Source organism: Mobula birostris, chromosome 9 (genome assembly GCF_030028105.1).
Source record: "Mobula birostris isolate sMobBir1 chromosome 9, sMobBir1.hap1, whole genome shotgun sequence".
In the NCBI taxonomy this organism is placed as follows: domain Eukaryota; kingdom Metazoa; phylum Chordata; class Chondrichthyes; order Myliobatiformes; family Myliobatidae; genus Mobula; species Mobula birostris.
The window spans coordinates 5260807-5284701 of record NC_092378.1 but is presented as its reverse complement, the minus strand read 5'-3'; the positions used below and the strand labels follow the sequence as shown (position 1 = coordinate 5284701).

General features: G+C 36.3%; 1 protein-coding gene across 2 annotated transcripts in view; it reads left to right on the top strand.

Moving 5' to 3' along the window:
- Positions 1–23895, top strand: part of arid2 (AT-rich interactive domain 2) — a 118873-nt gene that overhangs the window by 61956 nt on the left and 33022 nt on the right. For both annotated transcript variants that reach the window (XM_072267426.1, XM_072267425.1), the window contains exons 6-12: positions 4216–4283; positions 9747–9816; positions 10123–10373; positions 13235–13331; positions 13421–13630; positions 19928–20098; positions 23236–23308. In XM_072267426.1, the coding sequence (XP_072123527.1) occupies positions 4216–4283; positions 9747–9816; positions 10123–10373; positions 13235–13331; positions 13421–13630; positions 19928–20098; positions 23236–23308 (940 nt within the window). The remainder of the gene's footprint in view (positions 1–4215; positions 4284–9746; positions 9817–10122; positions 10374–13234; positions 13332–13420; positions 13631–19927; positions 20099–23235; positions 23309–23895) is intronic.

The window sequence follows — 23895 nt, the reverse complement described above, 5'->3', positions numbered from 1 at the left end:
CCCACAGTAGCCTGGGGTACATCCTGTCTGGTCCCGGTGACTTATCCAACTTGATGCTTTCCACAAGCTTCAGCACATCCTCTTTCTTAATACCTACATGCTCAAGCTTTTCAGTCTGCTGTAAGTCAACAATCCTACAATCGCCAAGATCCTTTTCCATAGTGAATACTGAAGCAAAGTATTCGTTAAGTACCTCTGCTATCTCCTCCCGTTTCCATGCACACTTTTCCACTTTCACAGTTGATTGGTCTTATTCTGTCAGGTCTTATCCTCTTGCTCTTCACGTACTTGTAGAATGCCTGGGTTTTCCTTAATCCCGTACGCCAAGGCCTTCTCATGGCCCCTTCTGGCTCTCCTAATTTCTTTCTTAAGCCCTTTCCTGCTAGCCTTATAATCTTCTAGATCTCTATCATTACCTAGTTGTTTGAACCTTTCGTAAGCTCTTCTTCTTGACTAGATTTACAACAACCTTTGTACAGTACGGTTCCTGTACCCTACCATCCTTTCCCTGTCTCATTGGAACGTACCTATGCAGAACTCCACGCAAATATCCCCTGAACATTTGCCACATTTCTTCTGAACATTTCCCTGAGAATATCTGTTCCCAATTTATGCTTCCAAGTTCCTACCTGATAGTGTGATATTTCCCTTATTCCAATTAAACGCTTTGGTAACTTGTCTGTGCCTATCCCTCACCAATGCTATGGTAAAGGAGATAGAATTGTGATCACCATCTCCAAAATGCTCTCCCACTGAGAGATCTGACACTTGACCAGGTTCATTTCCCAATACCAGATCAAGTACAGCCTCTCCTCTTGTAGGCTTATCTACATATTGTGTCAAGAAACCTTCCTGAACACATCTAACAAACTCTACCCCACCTAAACCCCTTGGTCTAGGGAGATGCCAATCGATATTTGGGGAATTAAAATCTCCCACCATGACAATCCTGTTATTATTACAGCTTTACATAATCTGTCTCCCTATCTGCTCCTCGAGGTCCCTGTTACTATTCAGTTTAAAAAAAAACACCCAGTAGAGTTATTGACCCCTTCCTGTTCCTAACTTCCACCCACAGAGACTCTGTAGACAATCTCTCCATGACATCCTTCTTTTCTGCAGCCGTGACAGTATTTCTGATCAACAGTGCCACGCCCCCACCTCTTTTGCCTCCCTCCCTGTCCTTTCTGAATCATCTAAAGCCTGGCATTTGAAGTAACCATTCCTTGCCCCTGAGCCATCCAAGTCTTTGTAATGGCCAGAACATCATAGCTCCAAGTACTGATCCTTAATGATACCTCCTTACCTTTGTTCTAAAAGATCACCCCTGGATTTTGAGGCTGTGCCTTCTAGTTCTGGATACCCCCACCATAGGAAACATCCTTTCCACATCCACCCTATCTAGTTCTTTCAACATTCAGTAGGTTTCAATGAGATCCCCCTCACCCCCGCAGTCTTCTAAATTCCGGTGAGTACAGGCTCAAAGCTGCCAAACACTCCTCATATCTTAACCTTTTAATTCCTGGAATCATCCTTGTGAACCTCCTCTGGACACTCTCCCTTTCTGAAATATTGGGCTCAAAAATACTCCACCAGCCACCTGACTAGTGCCTTAAAAAGGCTTAGCATTAACTCCTTGCTTTTATTTTCTATTACCCTTGAAATAAATGCTAACATTGCATTTGCCACCTTTACCACAGGCTCAACCTGTAAATTAACTTTCTAGGAGTCTTGCAGGAGGACTCCTAAGTCCCTCTGCACCTCTGATGTTTGAACCTTCTCCCCATTTAGATAATAGTCAGCACTATTGCTCCTTTTACCACAGTGCATTATCATACATTTCCCAACACTGTATTCCATCTGCCATTTCTTTGCCCATTCTTCCAATTTGTCTAATTCCTGCTGCAATCACACTGCTTCTTCAGCACTACCTGCCCCTCCACCTATCTTCGTATCATCCGCAAACTTTATCACAAAGCCATCAATTCAGTTATCCAAACATTGACAAATAACGAGAAAAGTAGCGGTCCCAATATTGACCCCTGAGGAATACACTAGTCCATGGCAGCCAACCAGAAAAGGCCCCTTTTATTCCCACAGGCATTAAAAATGGTTTGGCAGTGACTAGATGGGCTGAAGGGTCTGGTTCCATGCTGTACTTTTCTAAGACACTATAAAGGGGAGGAGAATTTGAAGTGTGATGAGGGAAAGCTGTTTTTTTGGATTGTATGTCTGAATCTGGAATGCACTACCTGTTGATGTAGTTGAAGCAAGTTAGAACTGGATAAACATACAGTGAGAAAAATATTGCAAGGCTATGGAAAATTGGCTGAGCAGTGCAGAGCAAGATTTCCCCTGGGTAAAGAACCAGCGGGAACACAATGGGCTGACTAGCCTCCTCTGCTGTAACTATACGGTGATTCTTTTTGTCTTTTGCTGTAATATGTTTCCAGTTCTTTGATCTGTGCTCCTTGCACCCGACTCTTAAGTTTTATCTCATGTCTTCGATCTACAGATGGCTGTTTGTTTAAGATAAGCTCTAAATGTTAAGAATTTTAATTAGTTATTAAATGCTTCAGATGCAAAAATGTTAAGTTAGAAGTTCAAGGAGAAAATTAATTTTCTTCCATTGAAAATATTTTACCTGAATCATTTAGTAATGTGTAATCCTTTTCCATTCTGTGTTTGAAAACATTTACAGCACTGCACAGGAGTTGGCCATTTACTAGTTACTAAAATTCATCGTTTTATTTGAAGAGTTGGCAAGATCTCCTTTAATCCAGTCGAACATTTCTGTCTAAGCTCCATTCCTCGTTATTTGTGGGACTTTTCCTCCTCCACTCATATTTCCTGTAAAACTGCAATTTTTTATACACTGGCCAAGCTATTGAATTGTTGCATTTCCCTCATCCTGCCCTACTGGTGATAATGCTGATATTAACATTTATTAAACATTTAAATATTACTCAATTTATTGTGTTCAAATAATAAAGGATATTCTGAAAGGCAGGATAAACTGCTGAGGCTGGCAATCTGAAATAAAAAGTGTCGAGAATGTTCTGCAGCACGTTAGGCTGCAAAAGAAACAGTTAATGTTTCACATTAAAGACCCTTCCAGATAAATTCTACTGACTTGAAAGGCTAATGTTTTATTGTTAGACTGATAAATAAATGTAATACGTATTATATGTGTTAATTACTTGTGTTATCATGTTCTGATGGAGCTCCAAGATGCTAATTTAGTTTCTCCTGCCATGGATACACTATGACAGATTTCCAGCATTTTGTTTACATTTTGGAAGTGTATGCCATTACCAATATTTATTGTTAAGTGAAAACAAATTTGGCACACTGATACTTCTAGACATTTGCTGTGTGCAAAGTGGTCTCTATATTTCCAACATTGCAATTGTAGCCATACTTTTCAAGTCTCAATATCATGAATGAATAGTAATATATTTTTAGTTTTTGATTATTGTACAGTGGAACAAACTGTTTCTAGCCAGCAGCTGGATTATCTATTCCCTTTCAATTTGTTACCAAGTATCTGAAATTAATTTTGGAAGGTCTGTAACTCAAAGCTTTGGAGGTAAGTAGTGGAATTAATACATGTTAAAAAAAAGTCTATTGGAATAATGGATAAGATCTTTTGTGATTTTATTTTTCCTACCTTTCAAGCATTTTTTTTGCATAATGTTTGCTACTCTAAATGCTACTTGTTCCAGATTTGATTTAGAAATTCAGATTTCTTTCAGGTAATTTGATTTTTATATGTGAAGAAATTTTAAAGCAATTTTCTTTGTTTTGTGGATTATCCTTGACTTTTACAGTCTGTATATTCAAAGAACAAAAAGGCTCCAATTACTTTACACCATGAGAAGTGGTGAAGTAATAGAATGCTTTTGAGACTTGACCTTACGCATTTATATTAGTTTACATGTTTGAGGTTTGTTTTAACAATATCCCTAATTTGTGACCAACATTTGTGACGCATTGTTGAACAAGTGACTTGGTAATTTTTCATTTCATTGATAAGAAAAATGTCACATTTGTGTAGACTTTATATTTGCTTTTTGGGGGGTGGGGGGAGTCAAAGTTTTATTTACCTATCAACTTTGGCTTTTTGCATATGCAACAAAATAATCCTTACCATGAAACTGCAATATCTAAATCTGTAATGTATACTTATTGTCCCTAATGTTACTATATCCACAGCTTTGGGAACCTTGTCTTCTGTGTTTGGAACAGAGTGGAAAGAAAAAACAGGCAGAGATTTTTTTCAGGTAAAAGAAATGAATAGATTCGTATGGGGACAATTTAAATTATGTACAGCTTATAACATGAAATAAAATTTGAGATTCAGACCTTTCATGTGTTTAATTTTGACATAAAATGTATGACTTCCTGGGAATTTCAGGATCACTGTAACTCCGTGAAAGGACCATTCAGCAGAAATACTGTTAGTATAGATCATATAGGTTCCTGGACACCTGTCAGTGCTAACTGAGGACCTTGGGTTCTGTACTGGAGGGCATATATCTGTCTTTAGCTCTATTTACAATTTCAAAGAACTCTTATGGAGAGAGATGGGCACAGCTCATTAAGATTCTTTGAATTACCATCCCTAACTTGGCCTCCCTTTTTTGGATATTACTCTTAAAGCAGGCACATGTGCATGGACTTCATGTACATAGTTATTGAGGATGGATGGGGAGGAAAATGTGTACACTTTTTCAGTGTGAGAACAGGTTTCACCAAGTGAATGAACATGTAAGTGGAGGTGAACTAGTTGGGCTTCTTTTCAAGGAAGACGTGGAGGGCCCTCATCCTGGTGTGGAATGGAAATGTAGAGAGATTGTTTATCTGTAATAACAATAAGCAGGCTGAGACTAGAAAAATGCCAAAATGGAAAAGAGCATTACAGTCACCTTTTCTTTCAATAGAGACATCAAGAGCATGAGATTTTCCTCAGGTTCTAAATGGAAAGTTTATGCCTTTTCTTTCTTATAAGTTGAATGAGTAAGAAACTGATTGTCCCACTGGGCGATGTTTTTTAATGTGCCACTGGCAGTTTCCGGTCAGTCCCAGTAATGCATGTTGTTTTAGTAACCTGAAGTAATTTACCAGTTGCATACCGTGTTAGAGGTAAGGCAACTTACTTTTACCAATATGTGAAAATTAGAAAATAAAATGATTCTGGACCATTGATGGGTAGATGATGTGGTTTGCTATACTTAATATGAGGTAAAATACAGCATAAAATACTCTACAGGCCAAGTTGGAAGACAAGGAATTATGGATGGTCAGGTGGCTATAAAACAGGAGGTCAGAAACTAAGGGTAAAAAAAAAATATAACTACGCATACTGTGAAAAAGGCTTATGTAGGTGGTGATCCATGTTGATTTGGACTTGGGAATCCAATGGACAGTTTCGGAATCTGTGATCATCTGCTTCGGTCAGGATGCTGGTATAGAGAAAGCCTATGCAAACTGATGTTAGTGCACGAGGGAAAAGGGTATAAATTGACAAGCCATAGAAAAGTATGGCAATAAAAATGTCTAGATATCCTGAAGAGTTGTGAAGATCTGAGTACACAGGTCCATCTGTTACTAGTTATATATTTTTAATTCAATACTCAGGGCATTGTTACATTAAATAAAAAGAACATGCTCAACTTGTATTGAACTGCTTTTCAAGTAATTCTTCAGAATTTGGAATTTGCCACCAATTTTTTTCTTTTAGCCACATTCACAAGGTGAGTTTTTGGTGTACCGATGTTTTAGAAATTGAAATCCCGGTGTGGTGGCATTGCTTTTGGATGGTACACACCTTGTGTAAACTTGAAACCATTTTTAATTTCAAGTTAAGCTTTACTAATTTTAAGGATGAAAATGCCTAATTTCTTTATTGTACATAATGAGTTTTTAGTGCCTTAATAGTTTTGTACTTGTACTTTCACAGTAGTTATACTATTTTAGCATTTAAGTGAAGGTTTCATGACCTTCCTTTTCTTAACTCCTCCCTGAAAAGCAATTTGGAAAGTTTTCTAACCTTATATAATGTATATTTATAGTGGATTACAGTTAATTAGAACACACCAGGACCAGTAAATTTTAGCCCAATTAAGCGGCTGTCACAATTAGCTGAAGTTTCATGAAAATAGTTAAAAAGGTATATTTTTAAAAAAAAGATGAACTGCCATTTAACTGAATAACAAATTATGTATTTAAATGAAATGCAGAACAAATGAGAACATTACTGATACCATTAAAGCATTATAAAGCTCTGTAATAGTTCTTAATAGTTATCGACAGATGAATTCATTCAGTGTAGACTGCCTTGTTTTGACAAATTAATAAAATCAGTACAGACACCTAGTGCAGCTAGATAATGGACTACCTTCATACAATGCCTTCGACAATTATGTTTTCTAAATCTTCATTTTCATTGTAACATTCAAAATGATTGTTGATACCTTCAAATTCTTTGTAATTACTAACTTGTTGAAGTAGTGAAATCATCTTGAGGATTTGACTAAACACATTGATGAAGGTAGAGTCGTAGATGTAGTGTATATAGATTTTAGCAAGGCATTTGACAAGGTACCCCATGCAAGGCTTATTGAGAAAGTAAGGAGGCATGGGATCCAAGGGGACCTTACTTTGTGGATCCAGAATTGGCTTGCTCACAGAAGGCAGAGAGTGGTTGTAGACGGGTCTTATTCTGCATGGAGGTCAGTCACCAGCGGTGTGCTTCAGGGATCTGTTCTGGCTCCCCTTATCTTTGTGATTTTAATAAATGACCTGGATGAGGAAGTGGAGGGACGGGTTAGTAAATTTGCTGATGACACACAGGTTGGAGGTGTTGTGGATAGTGTGGAGGGCTGTCAGAGGTTACAGCCGGACATTGATAGGATGCAAAACTGGGCTGAGAAGTGGCAGATGGAGTTCAACTCAGATAAGTGTGAAGTGGTTCATTTTGGTAGGTCAAATGTAATGACAGAATATACTTTGTAGTATTAATGGTAAGGCTCTTGGCAGTGTGGAGAATCTGAGGAATCTTGGGGTCCGAGTCCATAGGACACTCAAAGCTGCTGTGCAGGTTGACTCTGTGGTTAAGAAGGCATATGGTGCATTGGCCTTCATCTACTGTGGGATTGAGTTTAAGGGCCAAGGGATAATGTTACAGCTATGTAGGACCCTGGTCAGACCCCACTTGGAGTACTGTGCTCAGTTCTGTTCACCTCACTACAGGAAGGATGTGGAAACTATTGAAAGGGTGCAGAGGAGATGTACAAGGAAGTTGCCTGGATTGGGGAGCATGCCTAATGAGAATAGGTTGCGTGAACTTGGCCTTCTCTCATTGGAGCGACGGAGGATGAGAGGTGACCTGATAGAGGTGTATAAGATGAAGAGAGGCATTGATCGTGTGGATAGTCAGAGGCTTCTTCCCAGGGCTGAAATGGCTAGCATGAGAGGGCAGTTTTAAGGTGCTTGGAAGTAGGTACAGGGGAGATGTCAGGGGTAAGTTTTTAACGCAGATAGTGGTGAGTGTGTGGACTGGGCTGCTGGCAGTGGTGGTGGAGGCAGATACGATAGGGTCTTTTGCGAGAGTCTTGGATAGGTACATGGGGTTTGGAAAAATAGAGGGCTATGGGTAACCCGAGGTAATTTCTAAAGTAAGTACATGTTCAGCACAGCATTGTAGGCCGAAGCGCCTGTATTATGCTGTAGGGTTTCTGTGTTTCTATTTAATTTTCACCCCTGGCCGTTTCTGGTATCTCCAAGGCTGAAAGCTTGAAACAGCAGCCTCCTGCCCCGGTTAAGCAGTCATCATCATAGCTTGTCACACCAGCCAGCCAGCCACTCTAGTGTTGTTTGGTTGATGTTGAGCAGGTCAGTGTCAGCTAAATCAGGTGAGAGTGGGCAGTTGTGCAGAACGTGTTCAATGTTCTGCATTCTTTAGCAGTTAAGCAGTGTGGTGTCCCAAATAATAAAAGAGAATCCGGGCTATTTTCTAGATTAGTTTTTGTTCTTTAAGACTTGTCTCAAATAAGCGGCTGCCCCAATTAACAGGAATCCATTGTATTGGCTTGAATACTTATATAAAAAAAAATGTATACCAAGTTAAATTTGAATTTATTTCAGGATTCATCAGTCAACTGTTATCACTCAATATCTTTTAACTTCAGATTTTTTTGAAGCAGAGTTAAGTTTTGCTTCATTTAACAGGATGTGGATAGTATTTGCCTTTAAGAGCTAACATTTACTGCTCATTTATTTTGATTTCTCAAAAATGACATAAAATGAATCTGAATATTTTTGTGTCAAAGAGACACAAAGTCTTGTATTGTGCTAAGATTTCAGAGTACATATCTATATTTTTTATTATGCTGGGATATTACTCCGTGACTAATATCAGTTATAATATTTAACGTAAGACCTTGATTAGTTATTAGTTTAGAATTTTAAAAAAGACATTGGTCAAAAAATGATAAAATTAGAGCTTAATGTGATATTTTTCATAACCTTGTTGCCATTTGTTTCCCTTAGTTTGAATTTCCCTTTAATAGAAATAATTAATTCAGTTAAGTATGGCAGAGCATAAATGAGATTACTGGGAGTCAAGTTTGATATGCATTTGACATCCAGTTCAATTCAAGAATGGGGAAATGCAAAGTTAACATTTGATTTGGAATTGGCTCTCAATATATTGCATTTTGTTGGAACTATCAACTGACTTTAGAGTTTGTGTAACTGATTGTTGCCTTCCGCTTGGGATATTTTATACTCCTGCTTTTCAAGCTCCAAGTTGGTTTAGAAATCATTCTTCCTTCTCGACTTTTCCTGGAGTTAGATGGCTGAATTGAATCAAATGGAAAAATTCAGAATGAGTACATTTGAGAACAACGTTGATTAATCCACAATTAATAGTGATGGTGAATTTTGCTTGCGAAGTTTGAAAATTTAAAGAGTATTTGAAAGTGGTATCTGATTGGGAAACTATGGCAATGTAGTATTTTGCAACGGTAATTGAGAAATGTGCTGTTTCTTATTTGAAAGCGAATTGATTTTAACAGGGAAATGCCGCAGGGAAGCCTTCTCTAAAGTGTCCAAAGGGACCTTTGTTAGGCTGTTGTACATCAATTGCTCTTTTAAAGTGAGTTTTGTTTTAACAAGGAAGATTGTAAAACACTAATTCCACTGGATAGTTGCAAATGCTGATTGCTAGATTTTAAAACAATCTGTGATTTTTTAAATGCTGCAGGTTTTTCTCTTGTGATTAGTTAGGATGCAAATATATTTATCTGGCAAAGTCCATGAGCAATGTTGCATACTTTAAGTAGTTCAATTTAAAAGAATGCTAACCAACTTCTGGTTGCTTCAGTTCTAGGTGACCAGGTTTCAAGAATTTTTTTTATAATTTATCTCAAATCCTTCTGTTAACATGGATATTTAAAACCCTAAACTATAACAGATGAACATAAATTATTTATTTAATGTGGGGATTGATAAATATCTGCAGTCATGTAGAATTAAGCAGCCACAGTCCTAGATAATTCCTAAGGAAAGCTTACAAAATGTTAAATACCAGAGTATGACATATGGAATTCTTTTGTACACTTAATAACCCATAAATTTATGGCTTAGCTTTAATATGTATTTTCCCTGTGTATATAACTTAATTAAATTCTAATTAGAAATTTGTTTAGAAAAGTATATTTAAAATGCCTCTTGTCTTCTAGTTTTGGAAAGACAATATTGAAGATAATGAAATACGAGAGCTCATTATTTTTAGGAACAATGGATCACAAGGTTAGTGAAACTTTTCAAAGGCTAAACAAGCACTTATCCGAACAATTGATGTTATTTATTGTGAATAGTAGTTTCAAATGTACCTTTTTATGGATGTATGGTAAAAATTAATAACTGCACATTTATAAATGTCTTTCCCTAATTTTCAGGTCCTAATCTGTTACATTATTGAGTTGTGTGATGATCATATCAGTGATTATTCTAAAAGAGACAGAAGGAATGTCAAGAAATTGTTTTGGTACAAATTTATGGCTTTGTAACCAGATTTTTATTTAATATTTTATGAACTTTTTTTTTCCATTTTAGGTGCAGATATAGAAATGGACGTGGGGAAGTCTTTATTTCACCCTTCTCATAAACTTGGCATTAATGATGTTGAGGGGCAACGGGTGCTTCAGATAGCAATAATCCTTCGCAATTTGTCATTTGAAGAAAGAAATGTGAAGTTATTGGCAGCTCACCGTACATGCATCCGCTTTCTTTTGTTGTGTTCCCATTGTCAGTATGCTTCTCTCAAGCAGCTTGGGCTAGACACATTGGGTAACGTTGCAGCTGAGGTATGAACTTATGTAGACTAATATTATTTCAGTTATTAAAAGTTATATATATTCTAAGTTATTGCAAAGTGCATTTTAAAATTGCAAGATACCAAAAATATTTTAAAGATAAAAATGAATGAGAGGTTTTACACTTCCTTAAATTTTTGCACGTTGGATGGTCAGTCAAAACAAAAGTAGATTTTTTCTTTTAAAAGTATAGGTGGCTTCCTTCATTTTTACTTTATGTCCATGTGATCTAGGCTCCATTAATTTCTTCAAATCTTCAACAATTGAATATATTGGATTCTGTCCTTGTCATGTTATAATGTTTCTAATCTGTCACTGCCTTTCCTTTCTCTTTTAGTAGCTTGCATAAAATTAATTTTGCCCTTGCTGTTATTTCATGTAAATCCCACATACCAGCCTAGCAATGAAAACCTTTCAACTTTCCTTTATCAGAAATCTCTCTATCTTTGCTTTAAAATTATTTAAAAGCTGTTTCCAGCACTCTTGAGGTGACTTTCAACCCCCATATTTGAAACTGTGATATTCTATTTTGAAGTTCTCCCACAATTTGAAACCTATTCACCATATCCACTCTATTAAGATTTCTCAGGATTTCATTGGGTCAGGCAGGATCTCTGGAGGGAAATGAATAGTTGATGTTTTGGGTGATGTTTGGGCCTCCACCTGAAATGTTGACTATTCATTTCCTTCCACAGATCTTGCCTAAGCTGCTGAGTTCATTTTAGTTTTTTTTTGCTTCTGCAGTCTCTTGTGTGTCTCTGTTTCTTATGTTTCGGTCACTTCCTCAACTACTGTTCAACCTTTCCTAATCAAATAACTCCTTCAATTCCAGGTATAAAGCAAATAAACCTTCTCTGAATTACCCCCCCCCCCCCCCCCAAGTACTGTAATATCTTTTCTTAAATAAGTATTCCAGATATGGTCTCAAGAATGATGTATACGTGTCCATACTTTTATATTGAATTCCTCTCACATTAAATGTTCTTTTTTATTTACTTGGTTAATTGACCTAGCAGCCTTTGTTAATTGTGCATTAGAATACCCAGATCTCTCTGCGTGTTGATTGTCTCCATTTGGAGAAGATGGTTCTTTTAATTTTTTTTGCTGAAATGGGCTATTTCATCTTTCTATTATATTGTATTTGTCTCATTTTTGCCCATTCATTTGAACCATCCATATGCTTTTATAGTCTACAATCTAGAACATGTGGTATCAGGTGCAGAGGAGTGAGAGGGGGTGAGGGACTATTAATACGAAAAAAAAATTTCAGCCATGATTATTATCACCTTTGCTTTTTTTTGATAACAGTGCTAATGTAGGTTTTTTTTTGTTCATATAGTTTTAACACTTCAGGAATTGAGTTGTTGAAAATTGGGACATTTGGGGAAATAGCACAATGCTTAAAAACTTTAAGTTTTAAAGAAAATGGAAATGTACCACTGTTGAGGCCTGAGAGAAGGAGGGCAAGTTATTTTGGTGGTGAGAGTCATCGACTACATCAGCTTTGAAAATGACGGAACCCAACATACAACATAAATGATTTGAATTACACAGAACCAGGAGAAGGTTGGCAGGAAATTGTTGAAGGTTTTGGAGGAAGATTGGTTTTGATTTGAAAACTAAGATATTGGAAGTAATAAAGCCAGCTGAAGAGGTGACATCAGATTGGTAACCATACTGTGATATATTGTTCAGATGGATTTAAGGGCATTGAGAAAAGAGACCAGGCAATGAAGTTATGCTTTGATTTTTCCCACAAACTCTGATGTTAAACTGGAAGCTCAATTTTAAAGTAGAAAGCCACCATTTAAGTGAGTGATTTCAAGAGGCAAAAGAGCTTTTCAGCAAATTGCAGCAAGACATTGTCTTCTCATGGTAATGTCCTTGATAGAGATTTGTTTGATTACAGATTATATTGTTACATTAAGTTACACTATAATGATCTGCTATAGAAGAGCATTTAACAGCCTTTACTATTATATGTGTACTTGGTTGTTTAGTTTTTTTTTGTTTTTGCCGGGAAAAATAAATATGAATGATCAATAGCACAGTGCGCAAATTAGATTGTGTACTTACTATCTAGCACCATTAAATATGGATATGATACCAACCATTCATTTACTTAGACATTGAAATTCTACATTTATTAGTAGTAGTTGGAATTAACCATATGGTTAATGGATCTTGATTTTATTCCTGTGAGGTTTATACATCAACAAATGCTGAAACTTGGCTATTCTTGGTACCTTAAATTGAGGATGTGAGATGGGCTTTCTGCAAAGCAGAAAACAGCTTTGGCATTTTGGATGTTGCTCCTTAGTTGAATTTGATCTCCCATACCCATGTAACTAATGGCAAGTGTAATTAACCACAGCAACATCCATCCTATCCATCCCATTACACTGAACTTGAGTAATGATAGTCTGGCCTCTTGTTTGCTTCACATTCATGTTGGACTTGCTTTCATGCTTGGAACACCATTGAAAGTTCTAAATCAGTTCTGTTGCTTTACCTTTGTCACAGTATCAATGATCATTTGTCAGAACTAGAAAATTATTGTTGTAAAGCATTGTAAGATTATTTCAACCAATGATTAAAAACAAAATTGGCTGTTGTTTAATTCTAGTAAGCACTGGAGCAATTTGAACTTTACTTTTAAATGTCAATTTCATAATGAAGTTGGATGTTAAATGTTCTTGGCATTCTGATTCACTTTTGATGTCTATATCAAGGACATTACTGATGATTAGCAAGTTTTGAAACCCAGTGACAAATAACTAAGGCGTATGCAGATAGAAAATTGCATATATTGAAGAGATTAATATTAATTTCACTTGTTTTTAATCTTACAGCTTCAGTTGGATCCTGTTGATTTTAAAAGTACACATCTAATTTTTCATACAGTAACAAAGTGTCTTTTTTCCTGTGACAAGTGTTTGAAGATAAGAGGTAAGCAACTTGAATAGAAGTTTCATTTTTTTTTTAAAGTTTAACCGTACATTCCCTCAAACCTGTTTTTTTTTGTGTGTGCTTTCTAGGTATGGAAATACTAGGAAACCTGTGTAGAGCTGAAGATAATGCAGACTTGATATGTGAATATGTGGATCAGGAGTCATACAGGGAGATCATATGCCACCTAACTTTACCTGATATGCTGCTGGTAATCTCTGCATTAGAGGTGCTATACATGCTTACTGAACTAGGAGAAGTACCCTGTGCAAAGATAGTTAGTGTGGAAAAAAGTGTGGGTAAGTATAGTGAACTTAACAGGTGAAAATGGGAAAACAACTTCATTATTTCAACATCCTTACAGCTTGATATCTCACGATCTTAGATTTGAGTAGAGCTAAGTAAATTGCAGCATGTATTTTTGAATGTAATTAGAAAAAAAGGATCTTTTTTGTGGCTTGTTATTAAAACAAAATGGAGGTCATTCTGCCCATCAATTAACACTGATTAGTCTCATCAGTCCCACTCCCCCCATCCACCACCACCAAATATTTTCTCTCACATGCCTGTGAATTCCAATATTGATTTTACTGTTTAAACACTAATTTTAAAGTGATCAATTTAATCTGTCAGTTAGCATCTTGGGATTTGGGAGGAATGTGGAGCATATGAGGGAAACCTACAGAGTCATAATGAGAACGTGCAAATTCTATACAGCGACAGAGGTCGGCATTGGACCTAGAGTTGTGAGTCACCTACACAGCCCACTGTGATGTTCATTTATATAAGAAAAATAACTGGCATCATTTCATAATGACAAGTGTACTATCCAAGCATGTGTAAGTTACAGACTATGATTTTTTTTTATTTTTGGAACAAAACCAGAACATTCTTTTTTAAAAAAAAAAAAAAAAAAAAAAAAAAAAAAATCCAGCTGGCCTAGCGGCATCAGCGAGGAGGGAAAAAGAGTTAATGTTTTGGGTCAAGGACCATTAAGCAGAACTGTAGAAGTGATAAATTGCAGAAAGTCAAAGGGATAGAGAGAACGGGTGATATTTGTGATAGTGTAGGTTAAAGTTATTAAGGTAATAATTACTTTTTTAAAAAATTGGCTCTTGGAGATGAAAAAAATATTGAGATAGCCGCACTGTAGAGGAGAACAAAAACAGAGCGCTTGCTTAAAACTATTAAATTAAATACCAAATCCAAACATCTTCAGCCCCAAAAGGAAGATAGGAAGCTGAGATGCTGTGTTTCAAGCTTCTATTAGATATTATTGGAGCAGTGTAGGAGGTTGCAGTTAGAGTAATGCAGAGAATTAATGTGACATGCCTGGAAGCTTTGTAGAATAAAGTTAAGGAAACATTTGATGTAAGAAACAGCATTTGGAAATAGTTAATAAACTAATTGTTATTTTGACAGTTTTGGTCTGGAAAGCTTCTGTCATTGTAATTCTCCGTGCACTGTCACTATGACAGCCTATGTTACTCCAATGATGCCCAATATAAACTTGAAGAATGGCACCTCATCTTCCATCTGGGTACATTGAAGTCCTTGAGACTTAATATTGAATGAACAATTTCGTAATCTCTCTGTCTACAAGTATTGTTTGTTTCCATTTTCTCTTCTGTCTCTCATCTTGACAATTTTGGTCTGTCCCCTTTACAGGCACTCTTTTATTTTCTATCTCTTTCTCCTCTGCAACCTAACTTTAAAATGTAGAAAATAGCAGGAAGAGCATGCCATTTGTCCCTTTTGAACCTGCTTCATTATTCAGAATGAGTACAGTTAATCCTCTTCCACAGTGCTGTATTCCTGCTCTCCCTATGCTCTTTGTGTCTGTCTATCAATCGCCTTAGATAAATTTGTCAACTTGATCTTAAAAGCCTTTTGTGGTAGTGAATTTCACAGATTCGGCTCCCTTCGAGTGAAGAAATTTCTTTTCTTGGTCCTAAGTTATTTGCCCTATGGGCTGAGATTGTTCTGTCTCAGGAAAGCAGCTAACAAAATCAAGGATGCCTGTCTCTTCTCCCAATGGGAAGAAGATTTAAGAACTTCAGAGAGCATACCACCAGACTTGAAGACAGTTTCTACGACAATAGAATGGACCTCTCATGCTAAAAGATGTCTTCTTGATCATACAATCTACCTCAGTGTTGCCCTTGTGCTTTCTTGGTGTACCTACACTGCACTTTCTCAGTAACTGCAATGCAATATTCTGTATTCTTTGGTTAATCATCTCATTGTTACGCATGGCATGAGATGTCTGGATGACGTGCAAAACAAAAACATGTACCATATCTCAGTGCATGTGACAACGATAAACTAATAGACTGCATGTCATCATCGAGGGGAAACACCCCTTATCCTGAACTTCTAGCCTCAAAGTAAGATAAATTTATAATGCACAAAATTGAAACAATAGTGTCAATTGATTTATTAAAAACAGCTTTGTTTCTCCAAACAACAAAAGCATGGCTGAAAAGAAACACACAGAAGACTCAAAAATAACCATTTTAAGTACATCTGCAATTTGTTACCTCATTCACAAATTCTAATTCACAAGCATTTCAGAGAAAAGAACATGTTCCTATGTATATCAATTTGAGGTAATGCATGATAAATCACCAATTATTCTACTAAATTCTAGTGAATACATTTAGTCAACCCAGTCTGTTCATGAAACTGCCCTAATAGTTTGTTTTATCACTTTTTAAATTCTGATGAAGGGGTTTTTGACCCAAAATGTCAACTATATCTCTACTGATGCTATCCGAAGAATGGTTCCATCATTCTGTTATTTTTGGTTTGGACTTCTAGCATTTTGCCCCACTAATTTTATGGAAATCATTTGCAGTTGGCTTTGGATGTTCCCTCTTTTGTGTCACATTAGCTTTAATATGCCCTCTAGCCTTTAACAATGAAAACAGCATGTATATTGCTAAAATCAAAAATAGGCTGTTTTGATGACATCATCATTGTCAAATGAAAAGGGTATTAATTAAAAAAGCAATTAAAAGGGAACAAAAATAATCCCTTTTTACAAAAAGGCGCTGCACTGTGGTAGTTAAAATGTTTCCAAAATATATCAGCTTTAGATAATGCATATAATCCACCAATTAATAAAACTGCTCTGTGGTATTTTTGCTAATTGGTGGTTTATATGCATTATACCCTGAATTGATATATTTTGGAACATTTTGTACTTTAATTTGAAATATTTGTTAATTTGAATTTCTGAATGAGGCAACAAATTGCAGATATATTTAAATTGACTTTTTTTAACCCTTTTTGTATTGCATTTCACCTATATTTTTGCATTTTTGAGAAACCAAAGTTAGTCAAATCAATTGACAGAACTGTTTTAATTTTGTACATTATAAATTTATCTTAGAAGATTTAAGTATTGGAGAGAAGTTTGAGAAATGAGAAGAGTTAGAATTAGAGGGGAAGAGTGTTTATGGGATGGGGGAAGTGATGCACATATGAAGGGCCTGATAAGAATCACAAGATTTAGGTTTTGCATACAATTATCAGAAAAATTAGGTTACAAAATAGTTGAGGATGGCAGGAAATGATAGTAGTATCGGGCAGATTGAGGAAATGTGGTGGTCTAAAATTATACCTAGATGGTAAGTTGAAACTTGTTAGGAGATTAATGTATAACATTTTACATTTATTTAGTGTCTTTTAACCTGGACAAACATTTAAAAATGCTTCATTTTGTCATAAGTTTCAATCCTTGGGAGAGGATTAAGTGAAGTGATCCAAATCTTGGTTAGAGACTAGTCAACTTGTGTTAGGAAAATTTATTGTATTGATAAAAATGGACTATGCACAGATTACATCTGAGAGCCTGTAATATAGGGCTTTAAAATAGATTGTTAAATGACATTGAATCCAACCTGATGATTTAAAAGGTGATAGTGCTTAGAATATGCAATGAAATAAAAAGGGAAAGTTAACTTTCTTCTGCCTTGCAAATTTGCAATATTTAAAGAACAGTCAAAAGAGCAAAAGAGACTGACTTGAGATGTGGTCTTCAAGACGTATAAAATCACGAGGAACATAGTGATTGCAATCAGCCTTTTTCATAGGCTTGGGAAATTTAGAACTAGAGAGCATGTGTTTAAGGTGAGGGAGAAAAGATTTAATAAGAACTTGAGGAACATTTTTACATAAAGGGTGGTAAGTATGTGGAATATGCTGTGGGATGGAATGATTGAAGATGGTGTAATAACGACTATTTTTAAAAGACAGGTGCATGGATAGGAGAGGTTTAGAAGTTATGGGCAGAATGCTGGAAAATGGGACTAGCTTGTATCTACCATTCAGGCTCCCAAACAGTCCTTCCTGGTGAGGCGACACTTCACCTGTGAGTCTGTAGGGGGTTATCTATCGTATCCAATGCCCCCAGTGAGGCCTCCTGTATATCAGTGAGACCGCTTCGCTGAGTACCTATGGTCCATCTGCCAGAAAAAGTGGGATCACTCCATGGCCACCCATTTCACTTCTACTTCCTGTTCTCATTTCGACATGTCAGTCCATGGCCGCCTCCACTGCCGCGATGAGGCCACATTCAGGTTGGAGAGGTAACACCTTTCATTCTCTCTGGGTAGTGTCCCCTGACTGCATGTATACTGATTTCTCAAACTTCTGGTAATTGCTCCCACCATTCTCATTCCCGTTTTCCCCCCTCTCACCTTATATCCTTATCTGTCCATCACCTTCCTTTGGTGCTCCTGACCTGTCAGATACCCACTTCTCCAGCCCTTTATCTCTTTCACCTATCAGCTTCCCAGCTCTTTACTTCACCCCTCCGTCTCTCTTGGTTTCAACTATCACTTGTCACCTTGTACTTCTTCCTCCCCTCCCTCCCCCCGCCTTCTTGCTCTAACTTCTTATCTTTTTTTCCAGTCCCGACGAAGGGTCTCGACCTGAAATGTTGACTGTACTCTTTTTCCATAGATGCTGCCTGGCCTACTGAGTTCCTCCAGCATTTTGTGTGTGTTGAAGGGACGTCTTGTTTGGCATGGACCAGTTGGGCTGAAGGGCTTGTGTCTGTGCTGAGCGAATGCATGGGAACAAGCCCTTTCTAAGACTGGAAATTTGTTCAGTGCAATAGAGTGAAGGGCTTTGTGGCAAATGTTCTCAAGCAACTGTTTTGCTTGTAGTTATTTGCAACTTAATGACTTTTGTTCTGTAAAGTCGTTGGCTTAGATGAAGCACAGCAAATTGTTGGTAATCAAATCGATAAAGCCTTCTCTCATTTGAGCATAACTGATAGCGAAAAAATAATGGAAAAAGGACCTGTGAGAAATTAACCTTTTTTTTAAAAAAAAATGTGTAATGTAGCAAATAATGTAGTGTTTGAATAAGTAGTAGTTAAAATTTTGCCCTTAATGTAAAATGTTCCAGTGAAATCTGATTTTTGTTTTGCCAGTTAAATACAGTGTATCACTAATTAATGCATTCTTCATTGTACATGTCTCTTAGTATGCTATTATTGAACATATTGGTTCTGGAGAATTTACATACAAATTTTATAATGAAGTTACAGTGAGTTAGGTGATGGCATTGTTATATGGTTTATAAGTTTAAAAATTCTCTCAAATACACCAACGGTAAGATGATTACAATTGAGGTTGTGTTTCGGGTTTTTTCTTAATATATGAAATTCACACTGAAGAAGATTGAGCTTTCAGTTACATTCCAAATGAATTGCCAACAATTTAGCTGATCAATTTATTTCTAGGAGCCTTAAGTAGCTAGAATGGCACACCTCCCTTCCTTTTGGTCAGTTTTGTTAGCTGATAGTGGATTGGACAATGTAATGATCCCTCATTTTCCTAGTGAATAAAAGGTTCTATTTTGTAGTAAGTGCAGGAAAGGGGATTAAAATTCTGGATTTTCGTGTATTGTTTTGTGAACTGCTTAGAACATTTCAGATGTTATACAATACAGCAATATTTCCCATTATTTGTACATAAGAAATATCCTTTTGGGTAAAGGTTAAAGGAATTATTAGAAACTGTTAACAAAATCCAGTAAGATGTGATTACTAAAGAAAAGAATGGCTTTTGAGACCTTTTCTGGTCCCCATCTCCTACCAGCACTTGGCCAGATACGGCAAATTCAAACACAGCTGCAAGCATTTCAGATCAACTATTACAAATTCCTGTATAATATCCACAATCAATGTCATTGAGTTTCACAGTTTAAAGAAAAATTCACCTTGTATTCATATCAGTTTACCAGCAGGAGAACATTATCTCTGACAAATGAAGTTAATGAGTACTCTTATTCAAATTTTAATTTATTTTAAATATATACTTTTAATATATAGCTTTTTAATATATTGTTTTTGCATGATTTTTAATCTCTTCAGTATATGCATACTGTTATTGATTTATTTATTATTTTTTCCTCCTTTAATTATGTATTGCATTGAGCTGCTGCTGCTAAGTTAACAAATTTCATGACACATGATTCTAAATTGTAAATTTAATAAAAACAATTGTTACATCATATGCCAAAGGTTAAATTCAAATTTAGTATTGGATATATTCAATATGCAGTTTACTTTCTCTTGCCAGATATGTTGGTATGTCTTGTGTCAGTGGACATCCAGTCATTTGGGTCTGATACATCTACTACCTTCAAACTAATAGAATATCAGAGTTCCAACCACCAAGTAATTTCTGAGGTCAGACCACAAGCAATGGAGCACTTACAACAAGCGCCAATCCAGACTACACCAGCTTCAGGTATATGGTCAGCGATGATTTGAAAATAAATACATTTTAAGTGTTGGAAATCTGAAATCTAGAACTCCGAAAAATCAGACTGATTATTGAAATTGAATATTTTGTACTGCAGTACTCTTGGTGTCCATTTTGACTTGTATGCTGGAAAACTGATTTAGCTAAGAGAACTATCACGTTTTCTAGCTTCAGTAGCCCCTGAACGGGGGAGAAAGCTGGTCGAATTTAAAATGAGGGACTTGAATGGACGGAAGAACATTCAGATATATATCACAAATGTACACTGAAGTTAATTCAGCATATTTGATCTTTATAACTAGAATGTTATCTGTGTTAATGCTTCTAACTAGTACTACTTATTAAACAGAAACTTCCAAACAGTTAATACTTTTACCAAGAAAATCAAAAGACTGAACTCTATTAATCAAACAGATAAAAAATGTTGTGACTATTTAAAAGTATCACACAATGAAAATGGAGTTTATATCACTATTTCACCATCTAAAGCAATGTGAGAAAATAATTTGTGTTGTGGTAGAGAGAAGAGTCAGATACAATGTTTCCTCTTGACTACATGGATTATGCAAGAGTTAAGCTTTGACATGATTCCTTCTTTGTGGCCACAAGCCCATGCCACTGAATTGTTTTTAGCTAAACAAGAATTGACAGACTCCACACACTGTCTAATTGTATCTGACACTTACAGCATGTCTTTAATGTGTTTCATTCTCTACCACATACCTACCAGTTGAGAACTCTGTCCAATACCTGACAGTGATTCATCTTGGACTCCAATTAACCATGACTGAGGGGAAAAAAAATCTTAACTAAATTTATGATATCCAGACGAATGGAAATTGTTTTTAAATGTTACATTGGGAAGTATTTTCCCTGCATCTTTTAAACAAAAATCACATGAATTTGCCTGTGTGATGTGCGTAAATCTCGTGTAAACTATTTTGTTTCCATGCTTTTTATTTAAAAGGTTTTCTTTTCAAATTATATCTTCCACATACAAACACTTGGGTCTCCCTAACTGTAGTTGTACAATGATGAATGGTTTACATAATCTTCTTCACAGGACTCCCTGCATGCCATTGGTTTTAACCTCACATTGACTTCGAGTTTTAAACCCACATTGCCCATTTTCTTCTTTCTAACATTTCATCCTCTACTTTTTTTTCCTTTTATGATCATAACTTTGTGCTGTTGAATGATTTTAAGTCGACTTAATCATTTCACTTGTAACAAACCAAGTAAACAGAAAGAACTTTGGCCATGTCCTTGCAGGGTAGTTTATCTTTAGATGACTGTAGTAAAGTTCTGGACATATCTGCTGTTAGTACATTCAATCTGAGGAAATTAATGTGGTGTCTTAGAGGAGCTAAATGTAAAATAACCTTTAATAGCAAAGACATCAAAGCTATCCAGTTACAAGCTAGTTGTTTTAGATTTGTCTAATAGGAATTTCTACATTTATTTCATTATTAGTACCTCTTCATCATAAGATTGATGACTGTTGGCCACAATAATTTTAACAAAATAACACTTGATACCAAGCTATCTTGGGTAGCAGCTATGTCATTTGGGCAACTGGTTAATTAAAATACATTCCCAAATATTCTCTAAGCTTGTTAGTCAACTTCCTGTACACCACCAGAGTTTTTAAACTTCCAACAAATAATTTGGCTCCACGCTAGGCCAGCCATTTGGCCTTTATTCCTAACCAACATGAACATGGTACGGCTGCTGGAAAATGACTGCCATCTTTCTTTGTTTAACAGCAGAGACCAGGCATATTCTCACAGAGAGGAAGGAAAATTTGGAGGGATGTTTTTCCTGGGGCCATGTTCATGCACTTCCTCGTGACTTGGAGAATGGTCTGTGGCGTGGGGAGACCTGAAAAAGTGTAAGGGGAGAAAATATAAACTTACAACAAAATTTAGAAGCATTGTAGCCTTAAACTAGGCAGTAGGGATTTGTTCACTGTGGTTGCTGTATACTCTTGATTTTTTTTTAGATATGCATATCTCTGTCCCTGATAATCTATTTTATAGAAGCTTCCGTGGATGGAAGGTCTGCTCTTGAAGGAGAAATGGAAGTTGCCCACTGTAATTTCTGTTCTCCAAAGAATGGTTTTCAGACAAAAATCTGTGGTCTCTTGACAAAAAAAACTCTTGCTATGGCCATAGTGGTAGGGATAGGTGAGTGAGTGGGATGGGGCACTGGGGAAGGAAAATGTAATTCCTTTAATGGTGTTTAAGTTGAAAAAGAAACAGTCACCAGCTATAATGGAGTAAGTTATTGTTTTTTGCAAGCTGAAAAGAAAAGCACTGGACCATTACAGATAACATCATTGTCTATCCCTTCATCTCCAATCTTTGTTTCTTCCTCTGCTTTCTTACTGATTTGTTTTGTGGCTTATTTTAGCTTTACCCTCACCACCAAAAGATATTGAAGGCGCATTTGATACCTTTTACAATTTCGATTTATTTATCTAACCATTAATTTTCAAGCAATAGTTTTCTGCCCTCACATAAGAATGTGTATTCTGGGGCAAATAGCTTCCTGAAATCATAAAATTCTCATTCTCTCTGGGCTTTTGCCATCATTAAGTGCTCGGTGAAGGCTAACTTCTTAGCAGTGTATTGCCAGTGGACTGCATGAGAGCAGAGGATCACTTCTCTTTTTTTAAAAAAGAAATGCCTCCCTTCCTTGTGTCTTCTCCAATTGGCCAGAGAATTTCAGAAGCTGCTCTGTTACACCACCTCCTGGTGCTAAGCACATGTCACCCCCAGTAGACAACTTAAGATTCTTCCAGCATTGCAAGGAATCAGAGCCACTTATTATCCAAATGGTGACACAAGAGCATGTGGTGACTTTTGAGAGTTTCTGCCTGCATACGTACAATTAGGTAAACCCAAGTGTTTATATGCGTAGTTGTGCTTGGAGAACAGAACTTACAATGAGGAGTAATTTCCCTTTATTTTGTAGTTTGAAAGTATATGAATAAAACATAAGGGTAAATAGCTATTTATCAACATTTGTTCATATTGCTCTTAAACAATATGCCTTCATTGTATGTTATGCCACCAACTTGCCTCCTCTATTATTGATCCTTTTTTTCCTCACTCGCACAGCACCAAGAGTTGGCCCTGTAGCAGTAACCCCGCCAGGAATGGAAGTTGACAGTGAAAAATTTTGTTGCCAGTGGTAAGTGTAAATCCTTATGACAAATATTCCTTGATTAATAATGTGTATTTCAACAGTAGTCATTGAAAGCATGTATGCTATACAGTGTTAATTATGTGACGATCTGGTTCTGCCCAAATACAGCGACTCTTTGTAAGTGAAATACTATTAGGCTGTTTTCAAAGAGCAAATGGGAAGATGCATTTGTAGCGCAATACTTCAGTTGATCTTTGACCTTTGTTGATCTACTGAACATGAAAAATCTACTTTTGGTCCAGTTGTTTGAGTATATGATTTATAAAACAATTAAATGTAGTGGATTCTGTATAATTAGGGCACATTGGGACTAGTATATTTTGGCCCAATTCAGCCTTAATTAGCTGAAGTTTCATGGAAATTTAAAAGGTAACTACCATTTAACTGAGTAACAAATGCTGTATTTAAATGAAACACAGAACAAATTAGAACACTACCAACGCTACAGATAAGTGCTTCAGTTTCTAATAGTTACTGATGGAGGAATTCATCTAATGTACACTGCTGTGTTCTTTAGATTGAACCAAATTGGCGCCAACACCTAGTGCAGTTAGTGGATTGCCACCATAAAA